At 39.7% G+C, this 20,758-nt stretch overlaps 2 protein-coding genes across 7 annotated transcripts in view; both read left to right on the forward strand.

The window, feature by feature from the left end:
- The window catches only part of IPO11 (importin 11), a 297,144-nt gene that overhangs the window by 243,172 nt on the left and 33,214 nt on the right, over positions 1-20,758 (forward strand). The window lies entirely within an intron of this gene.
- Positions 14,656-17,936, forward strand: LRRC70 (leucine rich repeat containing 70). The gene is made up of 2 exons (XM_084627952.1): positions 14,656-14,805; positions 15,397-17,936. Exon 2 carries the CDS (start codon positions 15,408-15,410, stop codon positions 17,331-17,333), a length of 1,926 nt encoding a protein of 641 aa, XP_084484078.1. The 5' UTR covers positions 14,656-14,805; positions 15,397-15,407; the 3' UTR covers positions 17,334-17,936.

The raw sequence follows: 20,758 nt of genomic DNA on the forward strand, positions 1-20,758 counted from the left end.
TCAATTTTCAGGAAGTCTGCTAAGCTTTTTATGCTTCCTCTGTTTTGTGTAATTACCTGGCTCTTGAGACGTTCACAGCTACTTGTGATGACAGCATATCAGTAGAGCCCTGCAAATCTGCGGATATCTGTTTTATATCTGCGGATATCCGCAAATCATGTTTGCAGATTGCAGATGGATGCAAATCCAAATTTTATATCTAAAGCCTTGCAAATCTGCGGATATCTGCTTTATATCCACGGATATGTGTGGACCACATTTGCAGAGCATGGATTGAATGTGGTTACAAATTTTGTATCCACACAGGGCTCTACATATCAGTGCTGTCTCCTGAGCCATCAGGCAGTGAAGTGTTGCTGAAAGCTGAAAGTTCAATTGTTTCAGTTTTTAGTCCAATCCCAGAAGACCTGTTAAATTATTATGATTTAAAGGTAGACATTAGCTTCAATATACTTAAATCTGTCATTTTGAATTTAACTTGCCATCATTTGTCATTGTGCAATTGGAACTCAGCATCAAGGAAGCCAGATGTTCAATAGTATTATAAAGAATTAGGTGGTAATGTAATAATGACAGGATCTTTCCAGTATTGTAGACATGTTATAATTTTTTCAGAAGACATTTGTGTTACTGTTTAGATACATTTATTAGATTTTCCCATTTGTGGTTTGAACTGAATTTGATGATTTTATTTAAGTGTATTCTGTTTTAGTGTGCCACAGCTGCTCACTAAACTAGTGAGTAACATTTCTTGATGCCATATGTCCTGCTTTATTTAAATGCAGTATGTTATATATTTACAGTATGTTATATATTTACTTTGGAGAGAGTCCAGCGAAGGGCAACAAAAATTATTAGGGGACTGGAACACATGAGTTATGAGGAGAGGCTGAGGGAGCTGGGATTGTTTAGCCTGCAGAAGAGAAGAATGAGGGGGGATTTGATAGCTGCTTTCAACTACCTGAAAGGGGGTTCCAAAGAGGATGGCTCTAGACTGTTCTCAATGGTAGCAGATGACAGAACGAGGAGTAATGGTCTCAAGTTGCAGTGGGGGAGGTTTAGATTGGATATTAGGAAAAACTTTTTCACTAAGAGGGTGGTGAAACACTGGAATGCGTTACCTAGGGAGGTGGTAGAATCTCCTTCCTTAGAGGTTTTTAAGGTCAGGCTTGACAAAGCCCTGGCTGGGATGATTTAACTGGGAATTGGTCCTGCTTCGAGCAGGGGGTTGGACTAGATGACCTTCTGGGGTCCCTTCCAACCCTGATATTCTATGATTCTATGATTCTACTGTATATAACTGCTTGTTTTGTTCTGCTCAGTTTGCTTGGCAACTATTGCTTGCTAGAACTTTCTAGTAAAAATTGATATTTTGTACACAGCTATTATAATTTGGGGTACAAACTTTGCCAAGTCACCTTAGAGCCTTGCTAATTAATGATTCTGGTGACAAAATCTTACATTTTATTGGATGCTTTCGGTGAGTTCATTTGATTTAGGATTAAATTTGAAAAAGGCTTGAGAAGATAGAGCTTGTTCATTTTGCTACTTGGGAGGAAAAAAATGTGTATTAATTCCATAGTTACTGCATGTAGAGTATATAGTAGTGATTATGATTGTTTCTAGCATGTTTGAATGACAGGTTTACTTTTATGGGTTTCCTTTTACAATTGGAATTTACTATTTTCTATTAAACTAATAGGATAGCATCATAATTTTGCAATGGATTTTATGATGTTGGATAAAAATATCAGTTAGTAGTGTTGCTGTGTTTTTAACTAGTGGTTTTAGTTTCTGAAAGGTTGTTAACTGGATATAAATATTGTTAAAAAGTCTGAGAACTGTTGAGATTATTTTTTTTTTTTTTGCTATTTGGATTAATCACTGTTTGCTAGTGATGATAAATAAATTATCCATAAGCTGTTTCATGTCCTATATTTTCAGTGAGATGGTGTGAGAGTGTCCATCTCACAAAAATTAACATTATTATTATTATATAAATAGAAGAATCCAAATATTCCAATATCATACAGAAATGTTTATTTCATTTATGGGAAGAAATATTTTTATTTGGGGAGCTGATATGCCAATTGAAAGTTGATTTGGAAATGTTCCAGGGGATGCTGCTTATTTTATGTTACAACAGTACCTAGAGGCTCCAAAATCAGGATTGGGCTGTGCTCTGTACAGTTACATAGTAGGCAACAGTTCCAGGTTCAAAGAGTCTGTTGTCTGAACAGACAAATGAAGGGCAGGGAGGGGAAACAGAGGTACAGAGGGGTGCAGTGGCTTCCCCAAGAGTGCAGCAGATCAGTAATAGAGCCAGGAATAGAACGAGATCTGTTTACTCCCAATCCCGTGCTCTGTTCACTAGAGTATACTGTCTCGAGATTTTGGAGGCATTTTTGGAAATAAATTGGCTCAATTAAAGTGACAGTTTCTTTAGATTTTTCAGTTCATTATCAGAAATTCTTGCAATTGATTGAGCGCATACATTATTGGAATTATTTTGCGTGGGAAGGGTTTTTCGTGGGAGAGACCATTTAATAGAGCCCTCAGCCCCAGCTGGGGAGTGGGATCGGGAGCTTGCTCCACTCGATGCAGCTCCCAGGATTTGACTCGACCCCCCCCTCGTGCTCCTACGTTGTACGTGGAGACAGGGCCAGGTGGCCATGCGCACCGCCCTGTCCGCAGTTGCCACCCCCACAGCTCCCATTTGCCGTAGTCCCAGCCAATGGGAGCTGCTGGGGTGATGCCTGTGGACGGGGCAGCACGCAGAGCTGCCTGCCCGCACCTTGGAGCTGGAGAGGGGACATGCTTCCGGGAGCTGCTTGCAGTAGGCACTGCCCGGAGCCTGCACCCCTGAGGGCCCTCTCCCCCCACGACCCAATCCCCTGCCACAGCCCTGATCTCCCTCCCGCCCTCTGAACCCCTCAATCCCAGCCCAGAGCCCCCTTTTGTACCCCAAGCCTCTCATCCCCAGAGCCCGCACTCCCAGCCAGTGCCCTCACACACCCCACGCCCCACAAGACTGCCCCATCCCTGATCCCCCTCCTGCCCTCCAAACCCATTGGTCCCAGCCTGGAGCACCTTCCTGCACCCCAAACTCCTCATCCCTGGCCCACCCCTGAGACCGCACCCCCAGCTGGAGCCCTCACACCCCTCCCCCATACCCCAATCCCCTGCCCCAGCCCTGATCTCTCTCTTCCACCCTAAACCCCTCATCCCCAACCCCACCCCAGAGCCCTCACCTCCTGGTCAACCCGGAGTCCCGTCGCGCACCCTGAATGCTCATTTCTGACCCCACCTCAAAGCCCGAACGCCTAGCTGGAGCCCTCACACCCCCCCACACCCCTATCCGCAGTTTCATGAGCATTCATGGCCCGCCAGACAATTTCCATATCCCGATGTGGCCCTCAGGCCAAAAAGTTTGCCCGCCCCAGATATAGATGGATGGCGGTTGAATTTGTGTGAGTTGATGAGATCTCTCTGGCAATCCCCTGGAGAGTAGGGGGAAAAAAATCTTGAAAGAAGCATTGAACAAATCATCAGAGTAGTAGGAGGATTTAAGTCACAAAAGCCAAGGAAGGACAATATTTTTTGGAGGTTGTGATTGATCGTGGCAACAGCAGAGAGGTCCAGGAGATTGAAGATGGTATAGAGACCCTGAAATTTGACCCTAAATTTTATACTGAGATCTTGACAGTGTATTGCAGCTGAAACCACAATTGTATACTATTTTTACATTGTTACATACTTTTTTCTTACCTTTTATGAAAAATAAACACTGCCATAAGCAAAGTTGGCTCTGCAAGTTAAGGAGCTTCACTGTGATTTTTCCTGTCTAGCATACTTAAATTTACAAAGGGGAAAAGATCAGTACAGAATTTGCAAGTTCAAAAGAATAATTGTGGCGATATGAATTGTTTTTCATCTATTGTGTGCAGTTTAGTGTAATTTGTAATAATTATAGGTTTGGCTTTCTCTGTAAAAATCCACTTTGATACCATCTTTAATGTTGTTATTTTCTGAATAAGGTAGAGGTGGATCAATTTAGTTCTTGTTTTGAATTTACTGCATAATTTCCTGCTATGCATAAATTGATACTCTGAATTGGTTAAAATTCATAGCCTGAATTATATTAGCTTTAATCTAACACAGGTTGGCGGGTAGAGATAAGATACAGGTGGCTTGGAAAGATTACAGTTGATGCAACAATTGTGTATTCACAGCCTGCATCTGTAGACCAATCTTTTCATTTAAATCTGACAAATTACTGTCTCTGAGACTTAGTATAAATATTTACAAGTATTATAAAAGGAGTACTTGTTGCACCTTAGAGACTAACAATTTATTTGAGCATAAGCTTTCGTGAGCTACAGCTCACTTCATCGGATGCTTGCAGTAGAAAATACAGTGGGGAGATTATATATACACAGAGAACATGAAACAAAGGGTGTTACCATGCACACTGTAACAAGAGTGATCAGGTAAAGTGAGCTATTACCAGCAGGAGAGAAAAAAAAACAACCTTTTGTAGTGATAATCAAGGTGAGCCATTTCCAGCAGCTGACAAGAACCTGTGCACGTTCTTGTCAACTGCTGGAAATGGCCCACCTTGATTATCACTACAAAAGGGGTTTTTTTTGTTTTTGTATTTTTTTCCTCCTGATGGTAATAGCTCACCTTACCTGATCACTCTTGTTATAGTGAGTATGGTAACACGCATTGTTTCATGTTCTCTGTGTATATAAAATCTCCCCACTGTATTTTCCACTGCATGTATCGGATGAGGTGAGCTGTAGCTCACGAAAGCTTATGCTCAAATAAATTGGTTAGTCTCTAAGGTGCCACAAGTACTCCTTTTCTTTTTGCAGATACAGACTAACAATGCTGCTACTCTGAAACAGGTATTGTAGTAATTTATATGCATTGTTTATGCCTTCTGACATTAATTTTTAACATGTAAAATTCAATGACATTAGTAATTTTTATCCAGTTGTAATGTGAGCATATTTAGGTGGAAGTCACCACAGCATTGAAAATAAATGTTATTTATTAACGTATAAGACTTGACATTTCCATTACCATTGGAGAACAAGATCAGTAATAAGTTGAAATGCAGTGATCTAGCGTCACATTATTTGGGATAATTCTTTTAAAAGTTGTGATTTTTTTTTTTAATTTACCAAAGTGTGGTTTTCAGCCATTTATGAATGTTGTTTCTTGAGAGGGACCTAAGATTTTGAGAAGCAGCTATTTCAGTTGTGTACCAACCTCATGGTGGGTACATTTTTGTTCTCTCCCCGCTTGCACCTTCTTTCCTAAGGAATTAATTATCATCAAATACTATTGCAGTACAATAACTGTTGTGGTAGCACCTAGAGGTCCCAACCAAGATCAGGGGCCTACGGTGTTCAGTGCTGAATGTACAAAGTGAAAGACAGTCTTTGTCCCAAAGATCTTACGATGTAAATGGACAAGACAAAACAAATGGTGAGAGAAAGGAAGCATTATTGTCCCCATTTTGCAGATGGGGAACAGAGACAGAGTGATGTAAGTGGTTTACTCGGGGCCACAGTGGTGCCTGTGGCAGAGACAGGATTTGAACCCAGATCTCCAGAATCTCAGTTCAACACCTTAACCACAAAACCATAATTCAGTGACTTCTTGGTTATTATTTCAGGGTTGTTTTTTTTCTTGTGATGCTGCAGATATGTTATACATTTTTTAAAATAAAATGAGACTGAAGATATTGAAGGCTTTTATAGGCATTTCACTAATTTTTAATGAGACTTAGACTCCTAAATGCCTAAGGGCTTGTCTACATGAACACTTAGTTCACGCCAAGCTGGGATGGGAATCTACTTCATACTAACCTGCTGCACACTGACTGTCTGTGTAGACCTTGCTGATGTCTACTACCCCATTGCCAAGTGGGATAGATTAAAGCATATTAAGGAACTGTTAGTGTACATCAGCAGGGTCCACATGGACAGTTAGTGCATGGCAGGCCAGTGCAGGGTTGATTTACACCCCATCTTGCCACAAACTATATGTTTGTGTAGACAAGCCCTAAATTGCTTTTGAAAATGGGACTTGAGAAGCTAAGTCATGTAGGCATTTTTGAAATTTTTTTGGAATCTTCTTTGCATGTTGCTAAAATTTTTCCTTTGGAATAATACATTTAAAGACTCTTTTTTGGTAACACTGATCTCTTTATTTACAGTTACACCCATGGATATTTTGTATTAAGAATCAGTAATATCAATTTAATAAGCATAATTTTTTGTCTCTTCTACACCAATCCATAAACAGGAAAAACAGGGTAATCCAAATACCATACTGGAATATGGCATTTCCAGTAGGAAATAGGAGGAAACTAATTCTAATTCTCCTACGTGCAAGTTTAGCACTTCCCCATTTCTGATCAAACCATTTCACTAGAGATAAGTCTGAGTTCCAGTGTGCCCTCCCATATTTCCCAAAAATTTTGAACAATTCAGGACTTATCTCTGTTTCTTACTTCCTGTTTCAGGAAGCATAGAAGCTGATTCCTGTCATGGTTTGGAGAGAATTCACAAATGTCCACCTTCTTTTTCTCCTGGATTGTAGAGAAAAATCAAGAGATGAGGAGCACAGCTTCATGAAATCATGGATGGCAGGACGTTATTGATCCCAGGTTTCTAAATCTCCCACTCCTGAGATCCTAGGCTCTTTGAATTACAGCACTGCCTACTGTTATGGTCTGTGCTAAATAGCTCTCCAGTGCCTTCAAAACCACAGTCTTTGTGTAATCTCTATTACATGTTTCAGGGGGTTTTGCCTCCATATTGTCTCTTTCCCTTAATTGGTTTCTATCCCATCAGGGTTCATGAAGCTGCTCCAGCAGCTCTTTTGGTCTCATTGACATTATAAATTTTGGTAATTCTAACATCAGTTATCTCTGACTGAGGCTCCAATACCTGCTATTGAGGACTACCTATTCAATTCCGGACTAGTTATGAGCTTCTTAAAGGACCACGTGGCAGCAATACAGCTAACTATCCTGCAATTGAGTATTTTCACACCCTACACTTGTTAGATTCCTGAAATGCCTTATGCATATGAAGTCTTGGGCAGCCACCCCTTCCTTGAGATATTAATGCTGACCAGATTGATGCATTCACCATCTGAGCTCCTAGCTACAAATTTCCTTTTCTGCCTATCCATCAAAACAGATTTCCTAGTAACAATAACATCTGCTGGAAGGGTAGGAGAAATAAAAGCACTTATCACAGGACCTCTCTACACTGTGTTTCATTAGGACCTCTCTATGTACTTGACACCTCATTCAAAATTTTTACCAAAGGTAGGTTGTGACTTCCTTCTCAACCAATTGCTACACCTACTTGTCATCTTCCATAAACCTCATTCCAGCAAAAGGGGGGAAGCCAGACTGCACACCCTTTCAGACACTGTCTTTTTATGTAGACTGGACTAGGCCTTTTAGGGTGCTTCCCTCCCCTGGGAACTTTGTCGTTTACACAGATAGGTTAAAAAGTCAGGTTATACTGACCCAGAAATTATCTAATTGGATTTCTACACGCATTAAGACATGCTGTGATTTAACTAGCTTAGATCCACCATGAAGAATTACAGCCCTTTCCATCAGGGATTTGGCAGCTTTGCCATCTTCTTTGAGAAACTTTGCAGTCTTAAAAAGAAAAGGAGTACTTGTGGCACCTCAGAAACTAACAAATTTATTTGAGCATAAGCTTTCGTGAGCTACAGCTCACTTCACTCACGAAAGCTTATGCTAAAATAAATTTGTTAGCCTCTAAGCTGCCACAAGTACTCCTTTTCCTTTTGCGGATACAGACTAACACAGCTGCTACTCTGAAACTTTGCAAAGTTAGAAATCTGTAGGACAGCAATATGTGGTTTGGTACGTACATTTACAAAACTTTACTCCTTAATAGAGGCAATAAGATCTGATTCCCACTTTGGCAGAGCTGTCTTATAATCACTATTTCGCTAGAGTCTGAGCACCCCCTTCTTAAAAATTAGGTTATTACTTGTGCGTTACCAAGAGTGGAATACATACGGACAAGCACTTAAAGAAGAAACGGTTAATTGCCTTAAAGTAATTACTGGTTTCAGAGTAGCAGCCGTGTTAGTCTGTATTCGCAAAAAGAAAAGGAGGACTTGTGGCACCTTAGAGACTAACCAATTTATTAGAGCATAAGCTTTCGTGAGCTACAGCTCACTTCCTCAGATGCATATCGTGGAAACTGCAGCAGGCTTTATATATACACAGAGAATATGAAACAATACCTATTCCCACCCCACTGTCCTGCTGGTAATAGCTTATCTAAAGTGATTTCCAGCACAAATCCAGGTTTTCTCACCCTCCACCCCCCCACACAAATTCACTCTCCTGCTGGTGATAGCCCATCCAAAGTGACAACTCTTTACACAATGTGCATGACAATCAAGCTGGGCTATTTCCTGCATAAATCCAGGTTCTCACATCCCCCCACCCCCATACACACACAAACTCACTCTCCTGCTGGTAATTCAGAGTAGCAGCCGTGTAATTACTAAAAAAGTAATTACTGTTTTTCAAGATGCATTTTCCATAAATATTCAATGACCCAGCATCCTTTCCCACTACTGTGAAGTCCTTTAAAACCTGGATTCTGTAATAGGCAAAGGAACTGCGAGACAGTTGGGGTTGCCCCACTCTTTATACTCTCTGATGGGGAATTCTGCAATGTGCTTAAGTGGAATTTGGAAAGTAAAACCCAAAAGGAGCTATGTTTTACCTGTAATGTTAAAATAGAATTATTGTTATGCCTATGCACAACAAGATAATTTCAGACAGTAATTTATGGTTTTCTTTTAAAGACAACAAGACAGTGTTTGCTTCTAATGTACAAAAGAAGCACAGCATGCATTTTATGAATATGGCCTTGCCGCTATTCTACTAGATTTGGACATTCTAATTTTTGCTTCCCTAGAAATTTGTGTTAGCATCTGTCATTACAAAACAGCTTGCAGAACTAACACTCAAGATTGAAAGATTTTCAGGGCAAGTATTGTACTTTTTGTCAGTAACATATCATGCATATTTATGGCACTGTATAAATAATATTTGCTAAATTGAGAAATAAATCTGGAAAAAAAATCCAAAATACAGATTGCAAAATCAGAGTAATTACTTCAGCAATAATGACCAAACCATGGTGCATTTAGTTGGGATAAAAGGCTAGGTGGGCATAGTTCATTTTGCCTCAGCCTGTTTGCTCCAGCCATTTATTTGTCCAAGAGATACTCTGTTACAAGGCCATTACTGCTTTTATAAGGTGAAAATGAAAAATGTAGGCCTTTGGCTATTTTTATAGGTAGTGTTGTTTTAAGTCCAGATCTTGCAAATGACAGTGTATGAGCAAGCTGTTGCAACCACACACTATCATTTGCAGACTACTCAGTTGGTGTGTACATGACATTTGCAGTGCTCTGTCCATGAATTAACAAGACATTCTAACTTCTTTTTCATGTACATTCCATTTATGTTGGAATTGCCGTGTTTCAAAAAAAGTGACAGTTACTTTTTTAATCCTCTCCAAAAAATAGTTTGAAATTAACTTTTGGTACTACTGGTTGTTTAGTTACAACAGCTGTGAAATTAAGCACAAAAGACAATTTGTACTAAAATGGCAAACTACATTACTACTACAAATTGCTGCAAAAGATCTATATGCTCACTGAAGGGACAAGAAACATAAGAAATCATTAAAAAACGAGGAGTACTTGTGGCACCTTAGAGACTAACAAATGTATTTGCTCATAAGCTTTCGTGGGCTAAAACCCACTTCATTGTTATTCAGTGTTTACTATGTACTCTACAAAAGCTTCTATACAAATGCCCACTGATTGGGCATACTAAGGATCTGTCAGCAACATTCTGTGCAGCTGGAATGCTGTTTCATCTGTTCCATTTGCAGTGTTGGGATTATTTAAAAGGGTGACAAACCTTAGGAAACCAAAATTTCATACAGAGGGGAAGGATTGTTGAAAATCCCAGGTTAAAAATCTCTGAGGATGTTACTCTGTTAAAGTAATGGAAATAATTTGGCCTTCTACAAAGAATTTGTACCAATTTACCTTCTGCAAAGAAACGTCCATAATTTTATGAAGCAAACATGTAGGAAAGATGATAAATCAACCCTTTAAGCTTGTATATACATTGACTATACATATACTTAGCATAACCTTACTGAGATGAATAATGCAGTTTGGAGCAGAGTTTAAAGTGGCTGGAAGTTATCTCCATGTCAGCATTTTTATGCCAAAAATACCTTTTTTTTATAGGCGAGGCTGGTAGCAACACCTGTTGTCACGGTTCCTCCCCCACTCTGAACTCTAGGGTACAGATGTGGGGACCTGCATGAAAAACCTCCTAAGCTTATCTTTACCAGCTTAGGTCAAAACTTCCCCAAGGTACAAAATATTACACCCGTTATCCTTGGACTGGCCGCTACCACCACCAAACTAATACTGGTTACTGGGGAAGAGCTGTTTGGACGCGTCCTTCCCCCCAAAATACTTCCCAAAACCTTGCACCCCACTTCCTGGACAAGGTTTGGTAAAAAGCCTCACCAATTTGCCTAGGTGACTACAGACCCAGACCCTTGGATCTTAAGAACAATGAACAATCCTCCCAACACTTGCACTCCCCCTTTCCTGGGAAATGTTGGATAAAAAGCCTCACCAATTTGCATAGGTGACCACAGACCCAAACCCTTGGATCTGAGAACAATGAAAAAGCATTCAGTGTTTTACAAGAAGACTTTTAATAAAAAAATAGAAGTAAATAGAAATAAAGAAATCCCCCCTGTAAAATCAGGATGGTAGATATCTTACAGGGTAATTAGATTCAAAAACATAGAGAACCCCTCTAGGCAAAACCTTAAGTTACAAAAAAGATACACAGACAGAAATAGTTATTCTATTCAGCACAATTCTTTTCTCAGCCATTTAAAGAAATCATAATCTAACACATACCTAGCTAGATTACTTACTAAAAGTTCTAAGACTCCATTCCTGTTCTGTCCCTGGCCAAGACGACTACAGACAGACACAGACCCTTTGTTTCTCTCCCTCCTCCCAGCTTTTGAAAGTATCTTGTCTCCTCATTGGTCATTTTGGTCAGGTGCCAGCGAGGTTACCTTTAGCTTCTTAACCCTTTACAGGTGAGAGGAGCTTTCCCCTGGCCAGGAGGGATTTCAAAGGGGTTTACCCTTCCCTTTATATTTATGACACCTGTAGTTAAGGTGTTTCCATTATAAGACATTATGTTCAATTGCTTACAACCTTGCCAAATTTAGGGCTTAAATTTTCCCTGCCAGATGTGTGCCTTGGGATGATTTTTTGTAAAGTTTTAGCAAAGACGGTTCAGTGGTTTCTGAGAACAAAGTTAGGGAAAAGTATGTTGTTTTGTCTGTGTTTGGTTGTGGTTGGTTGCTTGGTTGGTTGGTTGATTTTTTTAACAACCATTTCATTGAGAGGCTTTAGTGCATCCAGGTATTGGAGCAGAAACTTGAAATTTGTCTGGGGGTTTCACCATGATATTGAGCATTTGCCCTTTGATGTCCCCATGAAAATCTACCCAAAATTAATTTCCCCATACTAATTTCCCCCTACTGTTACTCACACCTTCTTGTCAGCTGTTTGAAATGGACTACCCTGATTACATTGGCCTCATTACCACTACAAAAGTGATTTTTCCTCCCTTGGTATTCTACTGTTGAGAATAGCCCACTTCCACTTTAATTGAATTGTCTCATTAGCACTGACCCCCCACTTGGTAAGGCAACTCCCATCTTTTCAGGTACTGTGTATATATACCTGCCTACTGTATTTTCCACTCCATGCATCTGATGAAATGGGTTTTAACCCACAAAAGCTTATGCCCAAATAAATTTGTTAGTCTCTAAGGTGCTACAAGTACTCCTTGTTGTTTTTGCTGAAAAATTACAGTTTGCCCATCCACTGTAGAGGTTTGTTAGAGGTAGGCAGCATTATATTCCAAAGACTCATCTGCACTGAGAATCCTCCATTGCCACACAACTTTTGTGTGATAACCGGAGTGCAGACAGGACATCCCCACAGAGGGACTGTGTAGTCTGTTCTGGAGATTCAGGGACTGGGCAGGACTTTTCCTGGAATTGCTCATTCTAGCTGCCAAGAGCAGTTGTGGTGCCACATGCCAGAACTGAAAGCAGGGAGACTCTCTCTTCCATGCTATAAATTCTCCCCTCCTAGCTGCAAGGAGGAAAAGGAGAAAGCAGCCTGACTAGAATGCAAAGGAGTGAGGAGTCAAGGGGGGGAAAGAAGTAGGAACCAGGGAAGGGATAGGAGCAGTCTGAGGCCAGAAACAGGCAGAAGGATCTATAATAGCTAGAGCATGCTAACATCCAGAATCTGCAATTGACTTGAGTTGATTCTGGTGCTGTTTAGCAAATAGCTGTGAAACTTACTGTCAAAGCCACCTTTGGTAGCTGAGCCACATAGAAGATAACTTACTACTGCTACTTGTTAGCTCAAATGGTAAAGGTCTGTGGATCTAAAGTTCCTATTTCTGCTGATGACCCATGTTGGGTCAATATGGTTCTAGGTGAATAAAATGCTTATAAAATGTTGCATGCGTTGAAAAATCAGGCCCTTAGGCCTCTCAAGTTGGGCTCCCAAAGTTAATGGATGCTTGAAAAATTTGTTCTTAATCTTCCTATGGTTCAATTTCTTATCTGTAAAGTGGGGATAATATCTTACATTGGAGAGGTGTTGTAAAGATAAATTCATTAATGTTTGTGAATGGTTCTGGGTGTCATAGAAAAGCCTCTGAGGAAATTTAATAATTTTTTATTCAGTGCAGGTTTTAAATACTATGCAGTAAATAAGACATGGGGACATACATTGAATGAGGCGGATAAAATGGAATAGTGACTAGATATCCATTCAGAGAATATTATCCATCTTGTGCACTAAATGAGGCAAAGTCCTATAGAAAAATAGCGCACAATCATGTAAATAAAGATTATCTTAATGCACATTGACAGAGGAGCAAATTAAGGTTCAACAAGCAACCTAATTTTGGCAGTTTTCTGACTTTTGAGTGTTTGACTTTGCAGCCTTAATGTTATTAGCACAGTGTTTTTGTATGTAATATGCATTCTCAATAAGGACAGACTCTTCAGAGATCATGTGTGAAGTGATATTTTTCAGAGGCTTATTTATTATTTGGCCAAATTTGAGTGGATTTTCACAGCGATGGCAAACACACACATCTCTGAGCCAAAGCCCTCCCTCCCCAGCCAACTTTAAGTCCCTGTTCCAAAGCAAGGGGACATTAGATATCCTCAAAGAAAAAGTTACCAGCGTGTTTTAATATGGACAAAGCAATGCGTTTATCCCTAACCTCATTCATGGAAATAGCAGAACTGTTTTAACTGAATTTTTCCCCCAAAAAAGTTCAGCGTCAGGCAGATATGCAGCATGGAAAATTTCAGCCATAACACTGCAGTTTGGGAAAGCTTTAAGCAACTGAATCATGTGGGAAGTGTCAGGCAACCTTAATATCGGGCGGTGCTACCAGCCCTGCTTATCATAGGGATGACTGAATTGCTGCTGAAACATAAAAAGTTATATGTGAGATATGTCATGAATTCTACATACATAACTACAAAACTATGTTTTAAGAGGGGACAAGAATAACTTCTCCAGTTGAAGCTGCAGGGAGAATTTTAGGCAGTCATATTAATTTTGGCTGGAACATGGATGCAGAGATTTCCAGTTTAACAGTAATTATCACAAGATCTTTTAATTATCGCAAGATTTCACAACTTCCGTTTGTATACCTCCCAAAGATGATGCGTAGTATTTTCAGAAGCACCTAAGTGATTTAGTAGCACATATCTCATTGAAAGTCACTTGCGTGCTTTTGAAAATTGCATCGGACACCCCCAGCAACATAATGGCATGTTATGATATGCTGGATCAAGTTCAAAAAATGACTTAGATAAAATATTGCTTTCTATTGTCTCACCACACCATTTCCTACACAATCTAAGATTTCGTTGTTCTTCCATCCAAATACTGACCAGACCTGATTTTGCTTAATTTGTGACACCTGATGAGATCACAGCCCAAGTCCCCTTTTATAGACAGTACTTTCTTACTTGGTAAGAGTACATTAATTATGTTGTTTGCATTAGGAACAACTTTTCTCTGTAGTCAGTGAACTGTGTAAATGCTTAAAATGATTTGTTTTCTGTTTGTGAAAATAACTTTTACGATTACGATGTGTGTTATCACAATAGATAAGTTTTACTCTGTAATATTTAGATCTACCTAGCCATCTGACATGCAACTCTTAATGTGCACCACCAGTTTTTAAAAAGTAAGCATGTATGAACTGTAACGGCTATGTACTACAACAAGTAAATTTATTTCTGGGTTTTTTAGAAATAAATAGCTGAGATTTCCTTTCCAACAATACTTTAGAAGCACAGATAAAATGACTTCCTGTCTCACTATTTCCTGTATCCATGGTAACCTCTTTTTAACCACTCACTGTGGAAGAGCCTATAGGAAGACTGTTTCCTGAGTGAACAGTTGCAAATCCTAGGGCAAAAAGTGAGTGCTCTGATAAACCGGAATGTTGCTAACAAAAGTCTTATAGCAAGTCTAAAAAGTAAACTTGTAAGTAAATCAAATGAACTGCCTCACAAGCCAACCGATAATATGAAGTTGTGGTTTGCGGTAAGACTTTTTTTTTTTTTGTATATATTTTGACCTTAACTGGGCTCACTTGAAAGTAAAATTCAAAACGGGAATGAAAGGTTATGGATGAAAAGAAACTTGTTTCAATGTATAAAATAAGTCAGTAAGTATTTCTTTATGAATGCCAGTAAAGCTTTAAAACTAGGCATTTTCAAATATATAAAAATAAGGAAAAGAATTTGCAATGTGTTGAATTTACTGAAAACCATTGTTATGACAGAATTAGTTGCTTTTAAATCTTTGAAATGATAACTGATTAAATATATTTCAACTAGCTTGGCAAGCGTATTCATTTTACCATTCTTTTACTCTATTTTAGTGCCCTTCTAATATAGGGTAATTGCCTAAGAAGCAGTATAATCTTTATGATGTTTAACTATTTAGTGTCCAAAGAGAGAAGATGTAGAATACAGTATTTAAAAGTACTGTTTGTTCATTTATATGGCATATTGTCTGAGAATATTAAAAATATCACAAAGAGTTGCATCTGTTTTTTAAAATTATACGAATAGAATCTTAGAACTTTAAATGAGCAATATTTACAAATTTGATTTTTTTTATCTCTAATAGCTAAGTCAGAGATGACTGGAAAAGCCAAAGACAGGGATGTGTGTGGACTTCAAAGTTCTGTACCCTGCACACGAGTATTCCTCCATATCCTTAACTGTTTTCTTTTGTTGCTGCTCCAGAAAGAGGTACTTGGCTGTCCATCCATCTGCCAGCTCTGTACTGGGAAACAAGTTAACTGTCGTAACTTAGGTCTTTCAAGCATTCCAAAGAACTTTCCAAAAAGTACAGTACTTGTATACCTCAGTGGAAATAATATATCGCATGTAATTCCAAATGAATTAACAGGCCTTCAGAAGCTTGCTGTGCTCTATTTGGATAATTCCAGCATTTCATATGTGCATCCAAAGGCTTTTGTTGAACTTAGTGAACTGTGCTACTTACATCTAAATAATAATCACATAAAACGTTTGGATCCAGGAATATTTGAAGGGCTTTCAGATCTTCATTGTTTATACCTTCAGAATAATCAAATATCTTTTGTTCCTAGAGGATTATTTAGTGGTCTTATTTCAGTTCGATACTTAACACTTAAAAGAAATCGCCTCAGTATCCTTGGAAGTGGCACTTTCTTGGGAATGATTAGTCTTCAAACGCTTAACCTAGCCAACAATAAGATTTCACGGATATCAGATACAGCATTTCATCACCTTGGAAACCTTGTGTATTTGTACCTTGAAGGTAATAATTTAACACACGTGCCATCAAAGGCCATTGGAATACTTAAAAATCTAGAAAGACTTTTCTTGTCTCACAACCCTGTGGGGTCAATACATCCATTTGCATTTAAAGGACTTGTCAGGCTTGAATATCTGTCTTTGAAAAGTGCAAAAATAAAAAGTATTGTCATGAATGGATTTGCTGGATTAGATAACCTTAAAAAGTTAATTTTAAGCCATAATGATTTAGAACATGTAAATTCCAACACTTTTACTTTGTTGCATAATTTAATGTACCTGCAACTAGACAAGAATAAAATAGTTAGTATTGGTGATAATACATTTGAAAAAATGGGATCTTCTTTGAAGATTCTAAATCTAGCATCTAATAACCTTACCTATTTGCAGCCGAAAGTGCTCAAGCCTTTGGTTTCACTAACTCATCTACAGGCAAATAACAACCCTTGGAACTGTAGCTGCACACTGCTTGGGCTACGTAATTGGCTAGCATCCTCGTCAATCTCTGTCAAAATCCATTGTCAAAATCCCTCAAGATTGCGTGGTAGACCTTTACATTATGTTAAATGGACCGAATTTACAAATTGTGCTATCACTACCACTAATCCAGAAACCTCCTGGAGTGTAGCATCTGTAGGTATCCATCATAGCACCACCACTTTAGTGATGGCATGGCATATGGTAACCAAATATGATACACTTGTACGTTTGGAAAACGCTGGAACTAAACATGTTACTTTCTGGGGAAGAGCTCCAACCACATCTGCCAGTCAATTTCTTTATGAAGAATATGCTGCTGGGAATCCATCAGAAGCAACAACAGTGTTATCAGTATTACCAGTGCAAACAGCTGCACAGATTGTGCCAGTTAACTTGACCATGGAACAGAAAAGTGTATTTCCTCCAGATGCTGCATCTGTATCCTTAAAAACATCTCTAATCTGTACACAGCAGATGGAGAAACTGAATCAGGCATTTGACATTTTATTAGCCTTTTTCATTTTGGCTTGTGCTGTGATCCTTTTTCTAATCTATAAAATCGTCCAGTTTAGACAGAAGCTGAAGATGCTGGGAGACTCAGTGGAAAAGGGAATAGAGTACTGCAGTTTTTACGAGGCTGGTAGATACAATGTAACTGACCCAGTTCAGTCCCTACCTCAAAATCCAGTGAGAAGTTCAGAATTGGACCAAATTAGGCTTATCAAACGAACAATGCCTGAAAGTCAGGCACAAGTCATCTTGTTTGAACATTCGGTATTGTAACTTACTCAGCTAGACTTTTGATGTTGAATCTATTATGGTTTGAAATGTCAAGAAATCAAGTGTATTAAATTCTCTTAAAAATAGTTGAAATTTCTCTGTTCAGTTAACTGATTGATGGCTTTGTAGAAAATGCTATAATTTGGAACTGATATCATGATTCTTACTCCAAATGTCACAAAATTTCTTAACTTTTAATAGCTATATGGTCATTTGAATCTTAAATCTGTGTCATGGACAAATCTCATTCTACTCTGTCCCCATATGAGGGAATCCTTCATTCATAACTCCTGTAGCTAAAAATGAGTGTTCACCCTGTGTGAGAAGCTAAAACTATGCTTTTAAAAGGTTTTGTTCTTTTCAAATATTTATTATTTTTAATAGAAGCAACATAAAATAGCTTGTAAATGAGTAAGCAAAACTGATGGTGATTGTTGTTGTCAGCATCATGAAACTGAAATATTTGTGTGAGAAAATGGTTCTCTTAGGAAGATAGTCTCTTAATATGTGACTAGTAATTCAAAATGACTATCTGAAATGGAGCAGAAAACAAAAGGGATGAGCATTCCTTTTCATTTAACTTGGATTAGGTTAAATCTTCTGAGAAACAGGCAAAATAAACTATACATTATTTGTATTTAAATACAAAATATACGTTGCTAATATTCGGAGTAATTGTTACAGTGTGTATAGTATGTATATTAAAACAATATATACAGTATAATTAATTATCCAAATTCTCTATCCAAAAATCATAGTTATCCGAATCCACAGTATGTCCCCCTATGTTAGTTAATAACATTTCCATTTATCCAAATGCCCAGTTATCCAAAAGTTTTGGCTGTCCCCCAGGCATAGGCAGCAGGTGGCTAAGACTAGAGGGTGCTCAGCCTCCCTAAATCTATCTCTGCCTCTGTGGTATAGTCACGAGTGGGTTGGGTGGGTCTTAGCACCCAGGCCCACCCAAATCTGAGCACCAGCCACAGTTCTTAAAGTGATGGCAGTTATGGAGGGGTCTCAGCCCTAGATTTTTTATTTTATTTTTTTAAGATTGAGCCAGGTTGCCAAGGGGCATAGTCTTCTAGTAGAAATGCTGCCACCTCATATCATTCTACACATCTCTGCTTCCTGATCAACACAGGCTCTGATTGTTTGGAAGCTGAAAGCCAATCAAGTTTTGGCCAGGGTGCCCACCCAGCAATGGATGAGGGCAGGGCCTCCAGCAATAGGAAAGGAGGTAACCTAAGCTGGGTGGCATTGGCTAGAGATGGAGCTTGTATTGATGGGGAATGGAACAAAGCCTGGGACTGGCAGCACGAGCCTGTTTACCAGGTCTCAAGACCACTCCTTGGTGCAACCACTTCTCTCACACTCATGCAAAAGAGGGACTCTGCCCCTTAGTACCTAGCTCTGGTTACTCCTTTCCCATGGGCTCCCATCTCCCATAGCTAATCTGATTGTAGCCAACATCTGCCACCCACCCAGGGCCATGGATGGGTTGAGGCACGCTTCAGCCAATGGGGAAGCAGTAACCAGAGCTGTATAGTGGAAAGGTAGAACCACTACCCTGTTGTCATAACGGAGCGGTGGCCAGGCCATGTTTGAGTGGCATTGTGACCTGGCACACAGGGTCTTACCACTTCCTGCCTCTTCTCTGCTCCCACATGGACACAAGCTGCACCCACATAAGCTTACGTGTGGCTATGCCCGTGGTCATCCTCCCCTTCCCCCTGCGCCCCAAATATATCACCATCCTCCCAGGCCATGTGAATAAACAGAAGTGAACTGTATATTCTTTGTTCATGTATGTATATATCTTCTCTCTGCATATCACACTAACTGGAAAATAGGGTATATAGAGAAATAAATTTTCCTGTACGTTGAAAAAAGGACTTCATAATATCCAGCATCAGAGGCCTAGATAATTATTGCTTAGTAGGAGGTATTTTTTCATCCCAAGGTTAATATTTTTTTTCCTATAAACTTGTAAATGCCAGTTTATGTATCATTCATCATCCCATTTAAGATTTTTTTAATTAAAAGTGCCGTATTATTAGATAGCCTTGGCTGAGTGGTCCGTTTTGAATCACAAGGTGAAATGACTTTGTCTCAGCCAGTACCAGAGATCTAACTCTTAAGATCAGGATTCATCTTGAATAAATGTAAATTAGTTTTTAATTCGTACCTTGCATCTGTTTTAGCTATTTATTTTTACTCAGCATATTGTTTGATTATGTCTGCTGGTAGCCTGGGGTGTGTTTTAAACTGTTTTAATTTTCTTTTATTTTGGGGCTATATTTATTTGATGTTTTCTTCCCCAAACAATGTGAATGATAGCACTAAAAAAGGTAGGTATAAAAGTTTGTCACAATTACTAATTTAGGGTCAGATTTTCAGCCAACCCTAAACTGGGTCTCCATTTTTGTAAGTGCAGTTTTGCATCCATAGGTATGTGCCCAGAAATGTAGATCATTTATGTATCGAAGCAACCAAATCTACAAGCACAATATTTGTGCCTATAGTTTTGCGCCAGTAAAAATGGAGACCAGTGTTTGAAAATGTGTTCCCAAATGTGAAATGAATTCATGTTGTTCAACTATAGAGCCAGATCCTTTATTTTCAGAGTACCAGCCGTGTTAGTCTGTATTCTCAAAAAGAAAAGGAGTACTTGTGGCACCTTAGAGACTAACAAATTTATTAGAGCATAAGCTTTTGTGAGCTTGCATTCGATGAAGTGAGCTGTAGCTCACGAAAGCTTATGCTCAAATAAATTTGTTAGTCTCTAAGGTGCCACAAGTACTCCTTTTCTTTTTAAGATCCTTTAGTGTTGCACATCCCTTTTTCATCATGCTGCCAGTAGATTCTGGTCAGTCTGCCATGGGACGATCACCACAAAGTGCAAAGGGCATCCTCTAAAGCAGTGTTTTTCAGAGTTCGGGTCGCGACTCAGTACTGGGTCGTGGCATGTAAGGCACTGGGTCACCTTGCTCAGCACCCAGGGACCCGAGTGGTTCTGGTGAGCACCGCCGACCGGGATGTTAAAAGTGCCGTCGGCAGTGTTGCCCAGCTAAGGCAGGCTAGTGCCTACCTGTTCCGACATCGCGCCGCTCCCCAGAAGCGGCCAGCAGGGGGTCTGGCTTCGCGCGCTGCCGCGCCCCAAGCACTGGCTCTGCACTCCCAGCCAATGGGAGCTGGCAGGGACGGTGCTGTGGGCGAGAGCTGTGCGGAGCCACTTTTGCATGTCTCTGCTTAGGAGCCAGACCTGCTGCTGGCTGTTTCTGGGGCACAGCACAGTCTGCGGTGCCAGGACAGGCAGGAAGCCTGCCTCTGCATCCTGACTGTGCCGCTGACCAGGAGCCACCAGAGGTAAGTCCACACCCCAACCCCACGCCCCTGCCCCAGCCCTGAGCCCTCCCCACCCCCCCAAA

This window comes from Lepidochelys olivacea (genome assembly GCF_965140295.1).
Source record: "Lepidochelys olivacea isolate rLepOli2 genome assembly, chromosome: 5".
NCBI classification, from domain to species: Eukaryota; Metazoa; Chordata; order Testudines; family Cheloniidae; genus Lepidochelys; species Lepidochelys olivacea.